Genomic DNA, 20,076 nt, shown 5'->3' with positions numbered 1-20,076 from the left:
GTTATAACTAGTATACAGTGTGATCAAATGCACATTTAAAACTTGATAATTTTAGGATTACAGATGAATAACTTCAAGCAATTAAAAATTAGAATTTATTCAAAACAGATGCTGGACTAAATTTCATATATGGTTCATAAGGTAATGTTTTTGGCCAATCGTGGGGGCCAATAAGCACCTAACAAAATATTTAAAATCAGCTCTCTGAATGTCCAGAAAGTTGTATGCACTCAGCTGGGATCCAAACTGGTTGCCAGTTTGAGCCTGTGATTTTTTTGGGAAATCCCAAACCAATTCAGACCAGCCTGATTTACACCTAATGTAGAGCCATCACAGTACTGTGCAACAAGAGTGTATCAGTCAGCCTTCAGGGCATAAAGTACATCATCCTGACTAACATTGAGGCGGATACGGAGAAGCAGGTCCAGACGGCTGCCTTCTAGAAGAAGCAAACGACAGGAACCCAGTCTCTGACAGACCGCCAGCCCTTCAGACACACTCGCCGGGTGCAAACCCTCAACACGACACAGAGCCTGGTGCTGGACAAACACCTGGGAGTAAGGGAGCATAAAATCAAAGAATTTTAACAAAGAAAAACACTTATCAATTAAAACACAATCTTAAAACAACGAATGTGTGTGGTCATTGTCAATTTTTTAGTTAATCAACAGATTAGTTGATTTTGTACATTACCTGCTGGAAAGTGGCCTCTTCCAGACCCAGTCGGCGAAATTCTGCAATAACAGCCCTCAAGAAGAGCTGCTCCTGAACAGAGGCACTCCTGTAATAACATTGACAAGAACTGAATAAACTTTTTGAAACTGAATGTTGACATACACTTATGTATGTTTTTTTTAAAGGGCAATATTGTGAATACAGTCATGTTGTGGATAATAAAGCATCTCTCCTCCAATCTGCCCTCACATATTACAGCAAGGGGGAAAAAACATGAATGAACATCAGATGTTGAAAGATACAATGGAATTAGCTGAAATTATCATCTGTAATGTAATCGCAGAATCAGGCTTTCAACCACGGGAGCACGTCAACGATATCAACAACTTTCACCTAACAGTACATTTACCTCAGGAAAGTTTTTAAATTGGGATACAATCACTGTCAAAGACGCGACAACAAGGAGTCATGTGACGCCATGCGAGGTTTGGATGTGTGAAAGGCGAGCTCTGCGCACTTTGCTGGTTTTAATACTTTCTATGTCATAAACAGAATATAGAAGCCTTTATTTTGGTCTCACATTATACATACATTTTTGCATATATACAGTGAAATACTTTTTTCACATATCCCAGCTATGCTGGGGTCAGAGTGCAGGGTCAGCCATGATCCGGCACCCCTGGAACAGATAGGGTAAAGGGCCTTGCTCAATGTTCCAACAGTGGCATATTGGTGGTGCTAGGGCTTGAACCCCTGACCTTCTGGTCAGTAACCCAGAGCCTCAACCGCTGAGCCACAACTGGTGAGTTTCGATACACCCTGACTCCTTGGGCTCTGGAGACATTAAAAGACAGTTATGTGCTCAAGTTGAAGCCCTCCTCGAGGCCTCGAGCCCAGGACTGAATTTGGACGGTGCGGTGGAAAAGATTCCGCGTCAACTGACGAGCATGACGGCAATGCTGACGATGGTCGTTGCCGACTTGGAGGATCTTACTGCAATACATCGATTGATCACTGCCACAGAGATGAAATTCACTGAGTTGGTTACAAGAGTGTTGGATGTTGAGAAACAGACAGATTAAATGGTGTCATCGGAGGAATTAGCTGGTAATCCGCTAGTGACCAAGGTGGATTTGGAACGCATTTGGGAAAAGTCAGAAGACCTTGAGAATCGTAACCGGCAAAACAACGTCTGAATTGTTGGAATTACTAAGCAAGTATTTACTGTATTTCCGCCTAGCAACTGGAGTTTGTTTTGTGTAGTAGCACTCCTTCTGGACAGTTTGTGATTGAATCTGCACGTTCTTTGTGCTTGTGCCTCCTATTGGCTGGAGTTTGTTTTGTGGAGTATTTTTTGCAGGACATTGGAAGGATTAGGTTATCTGCTGCACTCATGTCACAGCCGGCTCATTGAACATTAATTTGACTGAGGAAAATGAATGGCTTTTTTTTTGTGTGTGTGCGCTGGTTCCGCTAGAGGCTGGAGTTTGTTTTGTGGAGGAACACACCTTTACAGTTATGCAGATGAATCTATACATTCTTCATGTTCTACCTATTGGCTGGAATGTTTTTTTGGATTTTCTTCTGTTATGCAATTCTGTCTCACAAAATCTGTATAGAAACACCAGACTTGAGCAAACCGACTGCAAATTTGTCACGAGGGCTCTCATTGGCATGCATGGACAGATTGAGTTTAGAGGGATGGACGCCAGTTGGCACTGTCTTGCGTGGGGTTAATTCGCACGTTTTGTTTTTTTCCTGTTTGTTTGGTTCTCGGGGAAGTTTGGAGTTTGATTATTGCTCCAATGTTGGAATGTGGTCTTTATCATTTTGTTTTTTGATACAACGAAATGAGTGGATTGTCCCTCTCCATGTGGAATGTAAATGGGTTGTGGCACCCCAAGAGGGTTATTTATTTTCTTAAACGATAGTGTTTCAAGTAAAGTAATTTTTATTTGTATAGCGCCTTTCACAACACACATCGTTTCAAGGCAGCTTTACAGAAAATCATGCATTATCAGTAAATTAAACTGTAATATCTATAACATTGATGCTTCTCAGGATGTGTAAAAATCTTGGTCTTACAGATATTTGAAGACTTCTGAACACATCTGGTAGGGACTATAAATTATTTTCATTAGTCCATAAGATTTATTCTAGAATAGTTCATTTTTTTTGATACCCAAGTGCCTCATTGCATCTGTTGATTCCTCAATTGGAACCATCTTCGTCGCAGAGCTGAAGCACCGAATGTCATCTGATGGCCTCCGAGAATTGACCCGATTGAAATACAGACAAAATACTAGTTTGTTGTGGAAGGTTGAGTTTTGCTATTCATGGCAAGACATTCATACTTTGAGTCTGGGGACAAAGCAGGGAAGCTTCTGGCTAGATATATACAGCAGAGAGTGTCTTTTTATACCATTCCCTCAGTGAAATCTGCTGGTGGTAAAATTTTTACCTCAGCTGTTGATATTAATAATGCTATCTTGATCTCTATAGTTCCACGTCTTCGTCTACTAATGAAGATATTAAACATTTTGTAACCTTTAGAACTTCCTAAACTGACAACGGAGCAAAACATTTTTTAGTTTCAGTTAACCTTGGAGAAGCTTGCCGAGGTAATTAAGGCCTTGCCTACAGGCAAGGCTCCAAGGCCAGATGGCTTTGACACAGTTTTTGTTTTTTAAATCTTATGCTACAGAACTGGCTCCACTTTTGTTAAAAGTTTATATGGAATCATTTATTTATTTATTTGTTTTAAACTATTTTATTGATTCCATATAAAAATATTAAAAAAAAAAAAAACAATATTTGGAATCCCATATTTTTTACAAACCTTCCTCCCAAACATTAACCCTCCCACCCAACACAAACAGATAACCCAGTGGTCAAATGTAATTGACAAAGACACACAAACAGACAATACAACAGTAGAAAATATTTAGAAATACATAATGAAAAGTGTATATTCAAAAACAAAAAAGGCTATAACACAGACATTTACAACAACACATCTCCCTCCACTGCCCCACACCGAGAGCCCACAAAAGGCTAAATAGCCACCCCACATTCTGATGAACATATCCATGTTGCCTAGCCTTCTATATGACAACTCTTCCCAAGCTGCTACCCTGCTCCTCGTACCACTCACGAAATGAGGGGGCTCCAGCTGACTTCCATGCTCTAAAGATAACCTGTCTGCCAATCATAACACCGACCAGGATCCAATTCATCATGTACTTATCCCTTAGATCAATGACCGACCCATCACCTGAAATGCAGAGTCTGGGGCAAAATGAGATTTCAGTACCTAATATGTTGGCCATAAAACTCTGGACCCTCAGCCACAATTCTTGTATCTTAACAAATCACCAAAAAACATGAGCTATGTCTCCATCTTCTGATTGGCAACGCTAGCAGGTGGGTGTGTCTTTAAGACCCAGCCTATACAATCGAGGGGGCCCAATAGAATCTATGTAAAATCTTAAATTGCATAAGGTGCACCCTTGCATCTCTACATGTAGACTTGATGTTTTTTTTTAGAATCTTAGCCCACACTACCTCCTCCAATACCAATGTGGCAGCGGGGGCGTGGTCAAGCGCCCGTCCGGGAGAGAAAAGCGGTAAGGGCGCTCACACCTGAGCTAAATTATGTCTAACACCTGTCTCTAATTGCAGTAGCTTGAGGGGAGCGGCATAAAAAGCAGCAGCAACAGAGCCCAGGGGGGAGCCCGACATGAAGGCCAAGAAACTAGTGTGTTGTAGTAGTGTGTGAATTAGTGTGTGAATTAAAAACAACCTTACCTGAATCCTGTTGCTGTTTCCGTCCCTTCCTCAGTGGAAACTCGTTACACTGGTGCCGAAACCCGGGACTGGCAGGAACAGTGGTCCAAAGCTATGGAACAGAGTCGCCCCATAGAGTCCTCCCAGCTGGCGGAAGTCCTCCAGTCCCTCGCTACGCTCCATCAGGGCCACCAACAGTCTCTGCTTGAGCTCCGACAGGACCAGGATCGTCGGTTCTTTGAGATCATGCGGGCTCAAGCAGAGGACCGGCTTGCCATCCGGAGCCTCCTCAGCCAGGAGGCTGCTTCAGACGCAGCCGCGACCCCGGACACCCGCGCCACACTGCCCCCACCCGCGCTACAGAAGATGGGGCCGGCAGATGATCCAGAGGCGTTCCTGGACCTCTTCGAGCGCACGGCGGAAATTTGGGGTTGGCCACACGACCAGTGGGCAGCCCGCCTCGTCCCTCTCTTGTCCGGGGAAGCCCAACTCGCGGCACAACAACTTCCGGCAACAAGCCTCCTGGCTTATACCGACTTAAGAGCCATCCTGCAACGGGTTGGTCGGACCCCGGAAGAAAGTCGCCCGCTCTTCCGGGCCATGAAACTGGATAAATCCGACCGCCCGTTTGCGTTCGCCCAACGGCTCAGTGATGCCTGTCGGAGGTGGCTGCTTGCGGGGGAAAGCGACGTCGAGGAGCTCGTCGATCAAGTGGTACTGGAGCTGTTTGTCCAGCGCTTGCCCCGGAAAACGGCGGAGTGGGTCCAGTGCCACCGCCCGGCGTCGCTGGAGGAAGCCGTACGTCTCGTGGAGGACCACATGGCGGCGATTCCAAGGGCGGATGAGCCCTCTCTCTCTCTCTCCCCTTCCCCTGTGTCTTCACCTGTTTTTCTCCCCTCCCCTCTTCCCTCTCGCTCTACCCTCTCCCCAGGGTCCGTTCCTGTCCCCCGCAGGCGCGGAGGATTCATGAGACCAACTTCCCAGCCGTGGGAGAACCCGCCTACCCCTTCCCCGTCCTTCAGCCGCTCTCCTCCTCAGGTGGGGGCGCCCGCCAGCACGGGTGCGGCCGTGGCGCCTGGGCCGGTCTGCTGGAGGTGCGGAGACCTGGACCACTTCCGGGATCAGTGTCCGCTGATGGAAATAGGGACGGTGGTGCGGGTCTCCGACTTCCCGCAGGCTGCCCCCGATCGGGCTGGAGCGTACCGTATTCGGTAAGGATCCAGGGGGTACATACCAAGCATTGTTGGATACCGGCTGTAACCAGACCACCATCCACCAACGCTTGGTTCAACCCGGGCTTTGGGATTAGCTAAACTGGTGAGGGTGAGGTGTGTGCATGGGGATGTTCACAAGTATCCCATGGTGACTTTGGCGATTAAATTCAAGGGAAAAACCATAGTGTGGAGGCAGCGGTTAGTTCCGCCTCGCCCATCCGCTAATCTTGGGTACTGATTGGCCGAATTTCAAAGATATTTTAGAGGGTATTTGTGCGGATGGGTCCTGCATTAAGAGGTGTGCGGTGTGCGATGCTTTGGCAGGAGGCGGAGCCGGGCCGTCCTCGGCTGCTCGGAATGACGAGGGAAGGGGCGAGGTGGCGCCCCTCCTCTCAGGGAATTCCCTGAGGGGACTTCCCTCTGGAGCAGTCGCGGGACGAAACCCTTAAACATGCTCTTGGCCAAGTGAGAGTAATTGATGGTCAACAGCTCCGGCCGGGCATCGCCATTGCATACCCATATTTTTCACTTATTAAAGATCGGTTGTACAGAGTGACGCAGGACGCTCAAACAAAGGAGGAAGTGACACAATTATTGATTCCACGGAGCCACCGGGAAATGGTTTTCCAGGCGGCTCACTATAATCCTATGGCCGGGCACCTAGGGGAAAGAAAGACACTTCTCCGTCTAATAGCCCGTTTCTATTGGCCGGGCATTGGCGGCGTGCCGTGAATGTCAGTTGGTAAACCCACCGGCCACCCCAAAAGCGCCTTTGCACCCCCTTCCATTGATAGAGGTCCCCTTCGAAAGAATTGGAATGGACCTCGTCGGGCCATTAGAACGGACAGCACGCGGACATCGCTTTGTGTTAGTCCTAGTGGATTACGCAACGCGATATCCGGAAGCAGTGCCCCTGAGCAACATCTCCGCACGTAGTGTTGCAGGGGCACTCTTCAAAATAATCTCCCGGGTGGGGATTCCGAAAGAAATCCTCACCGATCAGGGCACAACGTTTATGTCACGTACACTTCGCGAGCTTTACGAACTATTGGGCATTAAGTCGATTTGCACTAGCGTTTACCATCCGCAGACTGATGGCCTAGTGGAGCGATTTAATAAAACACTAAAAAATATGATTCGTAAGTTCGCATACCGAAGACGCTTAGGAATTGGGATAGGTGGCTCGACCCCCTGTTATTCGCAGTACGGGAGGTCCCACAAGCCTCCACGGGGTTCTCACCGTTCGAGCTGCTGTATGGGCGACGCTCACGCGGGGTCCTCGACGTCATCCGCAAAGCTTGGGAGGAGGGACCTTCTAATAGTAAAAATGAAATTCAATACGTTCTTGATCTTAGAGCAAAACTCCACACACTGGGGAAATTAACACGGGAGAATTTGCTCCAGGCTCAAGAACGCCAACGCCGGCTGTATGACAGGGGTGCCCAGCTACGGGAATTCACACCGGGAGATAAAGTGCTTGTATTACTCCCAACATCGAGCTCGAAATTACTCGCCAAGTGGCAAGGACCCTTTGAGGTCACATGACGAGTAGGGGATCTCGATTATGAGGTTAAACGTACCGATAGAGGGGGCGCGCGTCAAATATATCACCTCAACCTCCTGAAATTGTGGAGAGAAGAGGCGGCCTCTGTGACGTTGGCAACGGTAGTTCCGGAGAGGGCGGAGCTCGGACCGGAGGTAAACAAAGCCCGCAATCTCAACACCCCGGTTCCTTGTGGAGACCACCTCTCACCGCGCCAACTCGCAGAGGTTTCCAAATTACAAAAGGAGTTTGCAGACGTGTTTTCTCCTCTACCGGGCCGCACAAACATCATACATCACCATATCGAGACCGAGCCGGGCGTGGTGGTACGTTGCCACCCCTATCGCTTGCCCGAACATAAAAAGAAAGTAGTTCGAGAAGAATTGGACGCGATGCTTGAGATGGGAGTAATAGAAGAATCCCACAGCGATTGGTCCAGCCCGGTCGTCCTTGTTCCCAAGAGCGATGGGTCTGTACGTTTCTGTGTGGATTATAGGAAAGTCAACGCGGTGTCTAAATTTGACGCGTACCCAATGCCCCGTGTTGATGAACTGCTCGATCGGTTTGGTAAGGCTCGATTTTATTCGACCTTGGATCTAACGAAGGGTTATTGGCAGATCCCCTTGACACCAATTTCCCGTGAAAAACGGCCTTCACCACGCCGTTCGGATTACACCAATTTGTGACGCTTCCTTTCGGTTTGTTCGGGCACCAGCCACGTTTCAGCGCCTCATGGATAGGATCCTCAGACCGCACACTGCTTATGCCGCTGCCTATCTAGACGATATCATCATTTATAGCAATGATTGGCAGCGCACATGCAACATCTGAGGGCCGTCCTGAGATCGCTGCGGCGGGCGGGCTCACGGCAAACCCAAAAAAGTGCGCGGTTGGGCGTGTGGAGGTACGGTATCTGGGGTTCCACTTGGGTCATGGCCAGGTGCGTCCCCAAATTGACAAGACCGCGGCGATTGCAACTTGCCCTAGACCCAAGACCAAAAAGGGGGTGAGGCAGTTCCTGGGGCTGGCTGGCTATTACAGAAGATTTGTGCCTAATTATTCAGATGTCACCAGCCCGCTGACTGACCTCACTAAAAAGGGGGCTCCAGATCCAGTCCAATGGTCGGAGCAGTTCCAACAGGCATTTATACAGATTAAAGCTGCACTTTGTGGGGGGCCCGCTTTTGCATGCACCTGACTTCTCTCTCCCTTTTGTTTTGCAGACAGACAATTCAGACAGAGGGCTGGGGGCTGTACTCTCGCAGGTGGTGGAGGGAGAGGATCGCCCGGTGCTGTACATTAGCCGGAAGCTCTCCTTGAGGGAGACTAAGTACAGCACCGTAGAGAAGGAGTGTCTGGCCATCAAGTGGGCGGTCCTCACCCTCCGATACTACCTGCTGGGGCGGGCCTTCACCCTCTGCTCGGATCACGCCCCACTGCAGTGGCTCCACCGCATGAAAGATACTAACGCCCGGATCACCCGTTGGTATCTGGCCCTCCAGCCTTTTAAGTTCAAGGTGGTCCACAGACCGAGGGTGCAGATGGCTGCCGCTGACTTCCTCTCCAGAAATGGGGAGTGGTAGGCAGGTCGGATGACGCCCGGCCTGAGTCGGGCGGTGGGGGTATGTGGCAGCGGGGCGTGGTCAAGTGCCCGTCCGGGAGAGAAAAGCGGTAAGGGCGCTCACACCTGAGCTAAATTATGTCTAACACCTGTCTCTAATTGCAGTAGCTTGAGGGGAGAGGCATAAAAAGCAGCAGCAACAGAGCCCAGGGGGGAGCCCGACACGAAGGCCAAGAAGCTAGTGTGTTGTAGTAGTGTGTGAATTAGTGTGTGAATTAAAAAAACAACCTTACCTGAATCCTGTTGCTGTTTCCGTCCCTTCCTCAGTGGAAACTCGTTACAACCAAGTTTAGATATTTGTTCCATAATCTCTTGAGCGAAGTTAAAGCTCCATCCTCCAAACTCTGAATTAGCAAGGAGTAATACACTGATGCCTCATGACCTTTTCAAAAAGTAGTAATCACCTCTCCCAGAGTATCTGCCAATTTAGGGGGGTGTATACCACCCCGAAAATAGTACAGAGCAGGTGACACAGCTGTAAATACCTAAAGAACTGAGATCTGGGAATACTAATATGTAGAACCATATTTTCAAAAGATCTTAACGCTCTTATATAGGACACAGAGTGTAATACCCCCCCTCACAATCCACTCTGACCAGCACAAAGGGGACTTATTAATACATAATTTTGGATTCTGCCATATGATATAGGCAACATTTAAAAAAAATTCTGAATTAAACCATCTGGAAACTTTTGTCCATACCGAGTGCAAATGTGAGATAACAGGGTGTAACTTAACTTCTTGGATTAGTTTGATAGAAAGGCTTTACTATGGTGAGATAGGGGCAAGAATTTCCTGTTTTACACAGAACCAGGGAGGGGCTCTCTCAGGTTGAAGTGACCAATGAGCCAAATGTCAGACCGAATGCATAATAATAAAACAAAAATCTTGGTTAAGCCTAGCCCACCTTTGTCAATCGGTCCCAGTAATTTATTGAAATGTAATCTGGGACAATTACGATTCCAAATGAAGGACTTTGCTATGCTATCAAATAGCTTGAAATAAAAGAGGGGGGCATCTACAGGGAGAGATTGTAGCAGGTAGTTGAATTTTGATAAAAGGAACTCTCCCAGTCATGGATAAATGTAATGAAGCTCATCCGACCACATCGCTCAAAAACAGTTTTATTAAGGGGTCAAAATTAACTACTAAATCACACAAATTTGCTGGGAATAAAATGCCCAAATACTTAAAGCCCTTTTTGGGCCAATGAAAGCAGATACTGGGCAGTACGCGGTCAGAGCCAAAGCTTCCGATTTAGACCAATTGACTCCATATCCTGAAAACGTAGAAAAGGAATGAATAATTCTGTGGATATAAGGCATAGATCTAGTTGGGATGGAGACGAATAATAAAATATCATCTGCGTTAAGCAAAAGCTTATGTGCCACACCTCCCAAAATCATCTTCCTTTCTTATAGCAGTTGCTAATGGTTCCAGGGCAAGACAGAACAATAATGGGGAAAGAAATAATCTGAAATTAATCCATTAGTTTTTACCGCCGCTACCGGGTGTCTATAAAGTAATTAATCCAACTAATAAAAGTTTTCCCGAACCTATATAGTTCCAAAATCTTAAGATCTTCCCATTCTACCATATCAAATGCCTTTTCAGCATCAAGTGAGATGGCAGCGACCGGAGTCTGACCATTCGCCGCTGACCACATGATATTAATGAAATGCCTGATATCAGAAGAGCTACGGCCCTGAATAAACCCCATCTGATCAATATGTATAAGAGATATCTCTGCCTTCCTCATGCTCAGGAATTCCCAACTTTACTTAATCGGTTAGCCAGAATGTTTGACAACGTTTTTAAATCTAGCTGGATCAGGGAAATTGGACGGTAACTCTTACACTCGCTTGGATCTTTGTCCTTTTTAAAAAATCCGACTGATCTGGGCTTGTGTCATGGTAGGCAGAAGCTTTCCATTCTTTAATGATTCCGTATATATTTCTAACTAAAGTAGAGCGAGTTCTGTAGCATAAGATAAAAAATATCTGTGGCAAAACAGCCTGGCCTTGCCTGTAGTCAGGGCCTTAATTACCTCGTCAAGCTCCTCCAAGGTTATCTCAGAATCAAGAGAATTATTTTGCCAAGTCGTCAGTTTAGGGAGATCTAATGGTTCTACAAAGTTTCTAAAATCTTCATCAATATACGAAGACATGGAACTATAAAGATAAAGATAGAATTCTTTAAAAGCATTATTAATATTAAAAGGCAAATATTTCACCATCAGCAGATTTCACTGAGGGAATGGTAGAAAAGGACTCCGTTTTATATATCTTGGAAAAGCTTCCTTGCTTTGTCCCCTGACTCAAAATATTATTGCCATAAAGAGCCAAAACTCAAAATAGTATTATATCTCTCATTTCAATCGGGTAAATTCTGAGGCCATCAGATGACATTAGCTCTTCAGTTCTGTCTCCGTACTTTTAACATTCTCTTCCAACTCCCGAGTTCTCGTGCTTTGGATTTTTTGATGAATGAGGCATACTGTATGATCCGACCCCTAAGAACTGCCTTAAGTGCCTCCCAAGCCACACCCACAGAGGATACTGAGGACCAGTTGGTCTCCATATAAACATTGATTTCAGCCTTTAACATCTGTTCGAAATCAGGATTTTGCAAAAAGGATACATTAAAGCCCCAACTATAGAATTTATTTTTCTCTGTATGTGGCAACACCTCTAAACTCACCAGGGCGTGATCTGAGACTAAAATGTTTCTAATTTGGCAATCCACAACAGATGAAACGAGGGACTTCTATATCAGGAAAAAATATATTCTAGAATAAATCTTATGGACTGATGAAAAAATATATATTGTCCCTACCAGATGCGTTGAAAACTCTCAAAATGTCTGTAAGACCAAGATTTTTACACATCCTGTGAAGCGTCAAAGTTGCTCTAGGGGGCTTACACATGCTTCACTATGATCAACGACTGAGTCAATATTGATTGATAATCGAATCAAATAGATTAAAGTCTCCTCACAATATTATGTCATGAGGGGTGCCAGCGGGTTGCAGCATCCCTTCAAGATCTATAAAAAAGCCCCAATCATCAATGTTAGGTTTGTATATATTAGTCAAAATCAACCTTTGCCCCTGAATTTCTGCTAAAAAAATAATGACTTCCAAATGTATTTTTGGTCTGTTTGAGTCATTTGAATTGTAGATGTTTACTTAATGTAATGACTCCACTCTGCTCATACTTGTTCCAGCACAAAAAAAAAAAATACACGTCCACCCCATTTCCTCCCAAATATTTCAGCTTCCTGCAGGGAAAGACGCATTTCTTGAAGAAACACTATTTCTTAAAAATAAATAACCTTTCTTTTTATGGGGTGCCCCAAATCGTTCACATTCCACGTGGAGAAAGACAATCCACTCATATTAACATTTGGACATATTTGGTCAAAAATAAAATTATTAAGACCACATTCCCCATTAGTGCAAAACAAACTCCAGCCGTTAGGCAGAACCAGCACAAAAAGAAACAAAAAATGCCCCAATTTCCTCGGACGGACAAAGGCATGTTCAGTGAGTCAGTCCACTTGAGGCACATGAGACACCATGGCCGTGTCTCGTTTGGAAGGCTGCGCCCTTCAGAGGTCGCATTTGTCAGCCACATACGTCATAGAGGCCATCTTGTTTCATAAAAGTGAGTAGGACACTTCGAATGCAGCCTTCGAATGAGACCTTTCACGGGAATGCATGAGGTGTATCCTTCGTGGGCACTCAAAACCCACAATTCTTTGCTTCAACGGAAATGTCTAAAAAAAACAAAAGGCACCAATTTGCCTGTAAATATGTTCAAACACAAGTAATGTTAATTCCCAAGTTGAAGTACCTCAGTAGATGGGTGCAGAGTATATAATCTGTATAATTATATTAAAATATTATTAAAATAAAGACTAAGGCCTTGTTCAGACTGCCACTAAAAATCGGATTTTTTGCATATCCAGATTGTATCAAGATGAGTTTTTGATCGGCAGGACAGCAAAAAAAAAAAAACACATGAAATCAGATTTTTCCCGAATCGGATTCAAACAACATCGGGAGGTGGTTTCAAATTCAGATGCGTCTCAGTCCGGACACTCTGGCTGCTCAATTTGGATTTTAAATGGTCTTTGCTTCACTCTTAACGTGACACACAATGATGACGTTAAAAATTGGTGACTTCAGCATGGAACATCACAATATTTACCAATCTCGCTGAGTTTTTCTTGTGCGACGGAGTTCTGTACCACGACTGGACAGGGCACTTATTTGGAGAGAGAGATGATTCTCCTCCATTTTTCTGCATTGAAAGCATATGCCTACATTGTTACCAAAGCAACCCATGCAGATAGGTTGGTTATGTCTGAATGTGCAAATCTGATTTGATCACTTGAAATTAATAGTGCGGACAGTCTGCCTGAAAAGATCTCATTTGTGAAAAAATCTGATTTGCCTGCAGTCTGAACGTAGCCTAAAAGTACACCTGTAAAATCAATTTTCTTTGCTCTTTACATAATTATAAGTCCCCTAAAATGTACCTCATACATTGCCTTCTAAAAGGACTTTGTTCCCTTCTCACTCAAAGCGCTCACGCTTGTCAAAGAGTGACGTGCAGTCATAGCAACCATGTTACATTACGTTTGTCCAGCGAAAGGCAGTCTCGTTTAAAAAAAGCTTGTTTAAAGGAGGATGCTCGGTATACTACAGCTTTCAAAGGACGCGTCCTACCTAGCATGCAGCCTTCAAAATGAGACACAGCTCCATAGACCATTGATTCTGAAAGACAATGCTTGATGAGGGCAGGTAAATATTTTGCATCCATCTCAATTTGGCCGGAAACATCAGAGCTAAAGTGATCTTCCGTTGGTGTCAGTGTTTCTTGCATTCCTTGAATTGATCACGTTTCTCTCGTCAAATCCGCAAAATCTGGGAACAAGAAAAAGTTTCGATTCTTTGAAGAAAGCTTTCCTTTGCTCCTAGCCTTGCGTAACAATATCTTTATTGGATGATCTCATAGATTTGGCCAGAATTGATCGGGGCCTATCTCCCTCAGCAGATCTGCGAGCTCGCACGATTTCCAGCTTGTGGCCTGTTATGTCAAGCAGACTCGGGAAGCGCTCGTCTAGGAATTTTACCATATCTCTGCCTTCCTCATGCTCAGGAACTCCAACAATTCAGATGTTATTTTGTCTACTACAGTTCTCCAAATCTTCCAGTTTTTCAAAAACTTGTTCCAAATCTATCTTGGTCACATGAATTAGCAGATAATTCCCTCTCCGATGACTCCATATAATTGATCAGTCTCTCGACGTCCGACAATCTTGTAACCAACTCAGAGAATTTTATTTCAATCACAGTAATCGATCAACGTATTACAGCAAGATCAACTTTCATCAACATTAGAGACATGTTGGACAGTTGATGCTGGATTTCTCCCGCCGCACCATCCAAACAGAGTCCCTGGTCCGCAGGCCTGTAAGAGGTTTCAGCTTGAGCACATAAGTGTCTTTTAATATCTCCAGAGCCCGAGGATTTTGACTTCTTTGCCATGTTGACTCTCACTGAAAATCACCGGTGAGTGAAAAATAATCAAAAACTAACAAAGTGCGCAGAGCTCGTCGTTTACACATCCGCTCCTCACATGGTGTCACGTGACTCCCTGAAAGTGTTATTATTACTATATATATTTTTTGCGTGCCTTTCTATAATATGTACAACCACTGGGATGTTGTTGGGAACCAGGGTGGGGTAATAGTGGGGGTTAATGGTTGATTCGGTGTGTATATATATATATATATATATATATATATATATATATATATATATATATATATATATATATATATATAATGTTTTGTTTTTCTATGTCCAATATGTGAATCAATAAAAATTGTTAATCTGAAAAAAAAAAAAAAAAGAGACGACAACAATGTGAGGGCAACTCATTGGATGCAGCTCATTTAGGAGTAATTTACCACTCTTGTTCGAGTGAATGCACAAACTCCAATAGCTTTGAGGTGTTGGGGTGTGTGTGTGCGCTTTATGCCTAACTGTAAATATACTGATATGTTTTAAGTATGCTTTATGAGCCTGCACTGATGTTATATATTGAACTAATTAATTATAAACAAATACACTTTTTTTACCTAATGGCTGTGATATAAGAAGAGGAGAACATCTCATCCAAAGACTCCATCACATGACTCATTCCAACCAATCCACTGCTGTTCTGCTTACTAGCAGAGTGCTCACAAATCTCAGTGGCCCGTCTGCAGATATCAAGACAACGTCGAGCGTCACCAGAAAGTGCTGCAACCTAGAAGACCACAAACACAAACTCGCTGACACTGGGACACATTTATGTCGACCATCAGCATAATTAAAAGCCACTGCTGACATTCTGCTGTTTGGTGCGAACATGTACATAAGATAACACAAACGTAAGCTTAAGATAACACTGTTTCTTTCACAACTGAATGTTCCTACCTTCCTTGACACCAGCTGGAGAGCATCCTCTTCAAATGCCTTCACTCTATTTAACCTTGATGTGATAATCTGTTGTAACTGTTTAAAGGTATATGGCTGGAAGGACATTCTTGTAAGTCCCTGCAAGTGGATAAACAACACACATTTACTGTGTTTTCATGATTTGTATTGGCAAGAATCTTTCTAATCATATTTAATGCAATCTTATCCCTGTAAAATTATCTTACCAGTCGACTGGCCACTCGGTTAATCATGATTCTCTCAGGCAAGTCCATAGTATTAGCAATAGTCAGGACCACCAGACGTGCATTGCGTCTTGTAGGCCAATCAAACAAGTTATACATCACATTCTGTTTCCGGGTCCATAAGAGATCAAGCTGAAGAAACACACAGGGGATTATAACATACAGTGCTGGATAGATTACATCAGAATTGTAATCTGGTACTGATTACAAATTACATGAGTAAAATTTTTATCAGAAATGTAATCTCTTGGATTACCTGTTTTAGGTATCCTTATCGGATTACTTTGATAACTTCAAACCTAACTCTTGTTTATTCTTTATCACATGCATTGAAGTAGGATAGTTTTATACCATTTTGACAAAAATGCAAAGAAAATATTCCGTTCTTTACAAATAACAAAAACAATAGGGGAAAAAAAGGCTTGACTTACCAAATGTATATCAACTTTAGGATAATTTAGAATAAAAAATGTTTTTTAAAAAACTAAAAAACAAAAATGATTCTTGATGAGGCACCAAACATGACCTGCATATGAAAGTCAGGAAATGTGTATACTCGGGCATTCATGACTTAGATTTTAAAATAATTTCATTAGACTTTTTAAATGCATGCTCTACATTTGGAAGCACATGTAATTTAACCTGTCCTCAGCAAGAGTTCAGTGTTAAACTGCCAAAGTGTTTCGTAAATGCAACAAATTCATAAATAGAAATATCAAATTACATGTAGGGATCTGATTACAAACAATAAATAAAGTAAACTTTAAATTATATTTTGCATAAAAATCTAAAGTTGTGTCGTCACTTTGCATCAACTCATTTGAATAAATCAGACAATGTCATGGTCAGCTATAACGGAGGACCCCTTTCCCACTTCCTGTTCATGGTGGATGCAACAGTAGGACACGTCATCTGGTAAGTTTTTATATATTTTTATAAATATTTTTAACAAACAATGTTAAAGTCTCATGGTCACAGCTTCAACATGTCAAAACAGTCATCCCATTGTGATCATTTCTGTTAAGAATTGAGGAATCGTTTTGGCATTTGAGTTTAGGTTATAGAGGCAGCTTTAACGGAGGAAAAACTAAATGTCTCCAGTGTACAACACATGGTTAAGATTAGGGCTGCACGATTTGGGGAAAATGTCATATTGCGATTGAGGCTAATATTGCAATAGCGATACAATAAACAAATGGTAACAGGAGTCAACTTGCTTGGTTATCAAGGAAAATGCACAAATAGATTCCTGATAATGCTGAAATGTGTATTTCTCAACTCAATCATACAAACTAGCAACAACTATAAATGCACAGTGTTTTCAAATTGAAATATTTTTACAAAATGAAATAATAACATCTTTGCATTAATGCAAACTTGTTGTTTTCTCAATATTACACCTAAATAAAATGGAACAATAAGAACATACAAATTTTCTTGAAAATAAGATTGTCCAAACAAACAGGGACATGTAAGCAGGATGTAACATGTACTTTCTATAAACTATTTAAAAAAGGAAACTGGATATAAAAGTGTGGTTCACTCAAACCACTAAAATGGTTTCAAAACCACTAAAATGTTGTTGTTTTTTTTAAATGACCAACCGGTATTTCCAAATCCTCTTTCTAAAAAGTTCTACTTATCGCTGGTATCTCTTGTCCAGTGTGTTGATCATTTTCTGAAATCCCACTTTGCTAACGGTGCATCATGTCTCTTTATATCTCTGTGAAGACTTGTCATATGGCGTGACACTCGCAAACACATCTGTAATTGTGCTTTGTTTCGTTTGGCTTACTGGGCTTTTACGTCAATGAAAACTGTTGACATTTATAGTCATATTATAGTAACATTTAGTCATATTGATATTTTAGCCACTGAACACTGTAAACATTTTAGCCATAAGAGTATTATTGATAAGCATTTGCCAATCTTGTCTATCCAAAACATACATACACATATACACACACACACACACACAAACACACATTATATATATATATATATATATATATACATACATACATATATACACACAAACATACATACATACATACACATTTTATTGTTGTTGTCATTTTAGTGTTATTTTTCACATAAGCTTGATCTTATCATGATGATCTCATCAATGATGCTACACGTTGCAAGCTGCAGACAGCGGGGGTGAGAGACGAGCGTCTCAGTGTTAGTGTGCATCACCCGGCAGAACTTTAAATCTCTCCCGGTCTCTGCTCCCGCTCAGATTGTGTCTTCCGCGACTGGTTGAAGCAGCACTGACTGCACCGAGAATGACAGTTTTGGAGTTTGTGTTTATATAAATGGCACGCTCCCGTATTATATGAACTTTAATTAAGGATTAAATAAAGATATATCGCCAAGCTATGATCGGTGTTATTTTTTCTGGCCACCAGTTCAGTGTTGGTCTGCTCGGCATCCATTTTCACCTGATTTCCACACTGCACACCGGAAACTCACATGACATGACCACACGTGTCACTCCCTAAACTGAGACTGACTGGTCATCTTTATTAGCGATGTAGAAAATGGGCAAACAGCTCTCAGAGAGAATGGGCTAAAAACAAATTAAGGATTAAAAAGGAATTAGAGGGATCATTACATTAAATATGAATAAATATGAAAAGTGTTCTCCTGTTATCTGATATGTAATATAAATTTATAATCTATAAAAACGTATCTAATAAAGTTTTTTAAAATGTAATGAAATCCAAGTACAAGTACTTTTTTTGATTATTGGTTTATAATCTGATTATGTAATCCATATTACATGTAATCTGTTACTTTCCAGCACTAATTAACAGGTTAGTCTTGAATATACATAGACATTTTAAAATGATTAAAATTAAGACTAAGTAAAAAAAGCTGTAAAGTAACATTGTTGATTATACAGTATATCCAGTTTGAATACAGATGATGGGACCTGCTGAAAAATACAGTCGAAGCTGGTATTTGGTCCATTGTTGGTCCAGGGAAGTCTACTAGATCAACCAGCTTTACCAAGGTCAGTTAATGACCATAAAAGGAACAGCCTGGACCAGATAAAACCTGTGTAAAACCAGCTACCACCATAGGATTATTTAACATACAGTAGATGTTGTTGGTGTATGTGTATATTAACATTGCAGGGAACAAATGTCTCACCTCATCTACTAAAAGTACAGTGGTCTCCTTTTTTGGAGCTGGGGCACTGAAGCGCTTCTCCAGTAGGGCGGCAGCATGGTCTGGTGTTGCCTTTTGATCGGTCAGTTTCTACCAGGCAAGATTTGACACAATTGACGATATAATACACAGGAATATATCATAAATCAGGATGGAACTGCACATGCATAGCAGGAGGCATGCAGACCTGCAATATCTGTACGTAGGCCTGGTGTGGGTCTGTCATTTTCATGCCGTTGATCTCAATAAAGCGGAACTGAGGAATCTCATCTTGTTCAGCGGCATGCTGAAGGGAGCGAATCACCTCATGTACTGTGGCAGTTTTGCCAGTGCCAGGAACACCGGAGATATACATACACCTGTAGATTAAGGACCAAACAAGAAAAAAGTGAACTATTGTAGATATCAATTTGTTAAACCTGAATGACAGAGTCAGTCTTACCCTCCAGTGCCATCAATAACCTTGCTCTCCACAAAGTTGTAGATGTCCTGGAATTCTTGTTCTCGACATGGCAATGACTCAGGGACTGAAGAAACATGTAACCTGTTGCAAAAAAAACACAAGACAAGGAGATTAAGACTTTATCGTCTCTCAAATTATGTGTTATATTTCTTTAATGCCTAGTTAACAGTATTCATGTACTCAATATAAAAGCGCTGTGCCACTTAAAACTGAGGTCACATGCACATATTTTTGAGCCAACAGCATTCTGCATACCAACCTACCAAATAGTTTTTTATTAGTCTCTTTGATAAGTTGCACCATTATTAAAAGGTCAAATACAGGGTGCTTCTCATTTCCTAAATTGTGCATCCTTGTTTCCTCTCTCCTCTGTCCTTAAGCCTGTGACATGGAAACAGATCAAAGTCTGCCATTAAGGATGATGTATCAATTCGCTTAATGCACCTCAAGGAGGCAAGGATCGAGAACAGAGGATGCTTACCAAGGACACATCCTTTCCTCGTTTCCTAAGAGGGTGGAACAAGGAAAGGAAATGAGGATCCACAATTTCAGAAATGAGAAGGACCCAAAATGTTTGTCTAAAATGCTGAGGCAGATATCACCCATTCACACTTGGTCAGTCCAATCGAATCGCACCTTTAAAGAGATGGTCCACCCAAAAATGAAAATTCTCTCATAATTTATTTACCCTCATGCCATCCCAGATGTGCCTTTCTTCTGCTGAACAGAAGAATATCTCAGCTCTGTTGGTCCATACAATACAAATGGTGGCCAGAACTTTGAAGGTCCAAAAGGCACATGAAGGCAGCATAAAGTAATCCATAAGACTCCAGTGGTTAAATCCATATATTCAGAAGCAATAT

General features: G+C 42.7%; 1 protein-coding gene across 1 annotated transcript in view; it reads right to left on the bottom strand.

Moving 5' to 3' along the window:
- Window positions 1–53: 53 nt before the first annotated feature.
- Window positions 54–20,076, bottom strand: part of orc1 (origin recognition complex, subunit 1) — a 33,196-nt gene continuing 13,173 nt past the window's right edge. The window contains exons 12-19 of the mRNA XM_052140869.1: window positions 19,193–19,294; window positions 18,938–19,109; window positions 18,733–18,840; window positions 15,559–15,708; window positions 15,332–15,451; window positions 14,992–15,161; window positions 694–781; window positions 54–551 (exon numbers count right to left, since the gene is read on the bottom strand). Of these exons, the coding sequence (XP_051996829.1) occupies window positions 357–551; window positions 694–781; window positions 14,992–15,161; window positions 15,332–15,451; window positions 15,559–15,708; window positions 18,733–18,840; window positions 18,938–19,109; window positions 19,193–19,294 (1,105 nt within the window). The 3' untranslated portion in view covers window positions 54–356. The remainder of the gene's footprint in view (window positions 552–693; window positions 782–14,991; window positions 15,162–15,331; window positions 15,452–15,558; window positions 15,709–18,732; window positions 18,841–18,937; window positions 19,110–19,192; window positions 19,295–20,076) is intronic.

The sequence above is a fragment of the Xyrauchen texanus genome, chromosome 13 (genome assembly GCF_025860055.1).
Source record: "Xyrauchen texanus isolate HMW12.3.18 chromosome 13, RBS_HiC_50CHRs, whole genome shotgun sequence".
Lineage (NCBI taxonomy): Eukaryota > Metazoa > Chordata > Actinopteri > Cypriniformes > Catostomidae > Xyrauchen > Xyrauchen texanus.
Note: the sequence above shows the minus strand (reverse complement) of the source record. Positions and strands in the feature narration are given on the sequence as shown.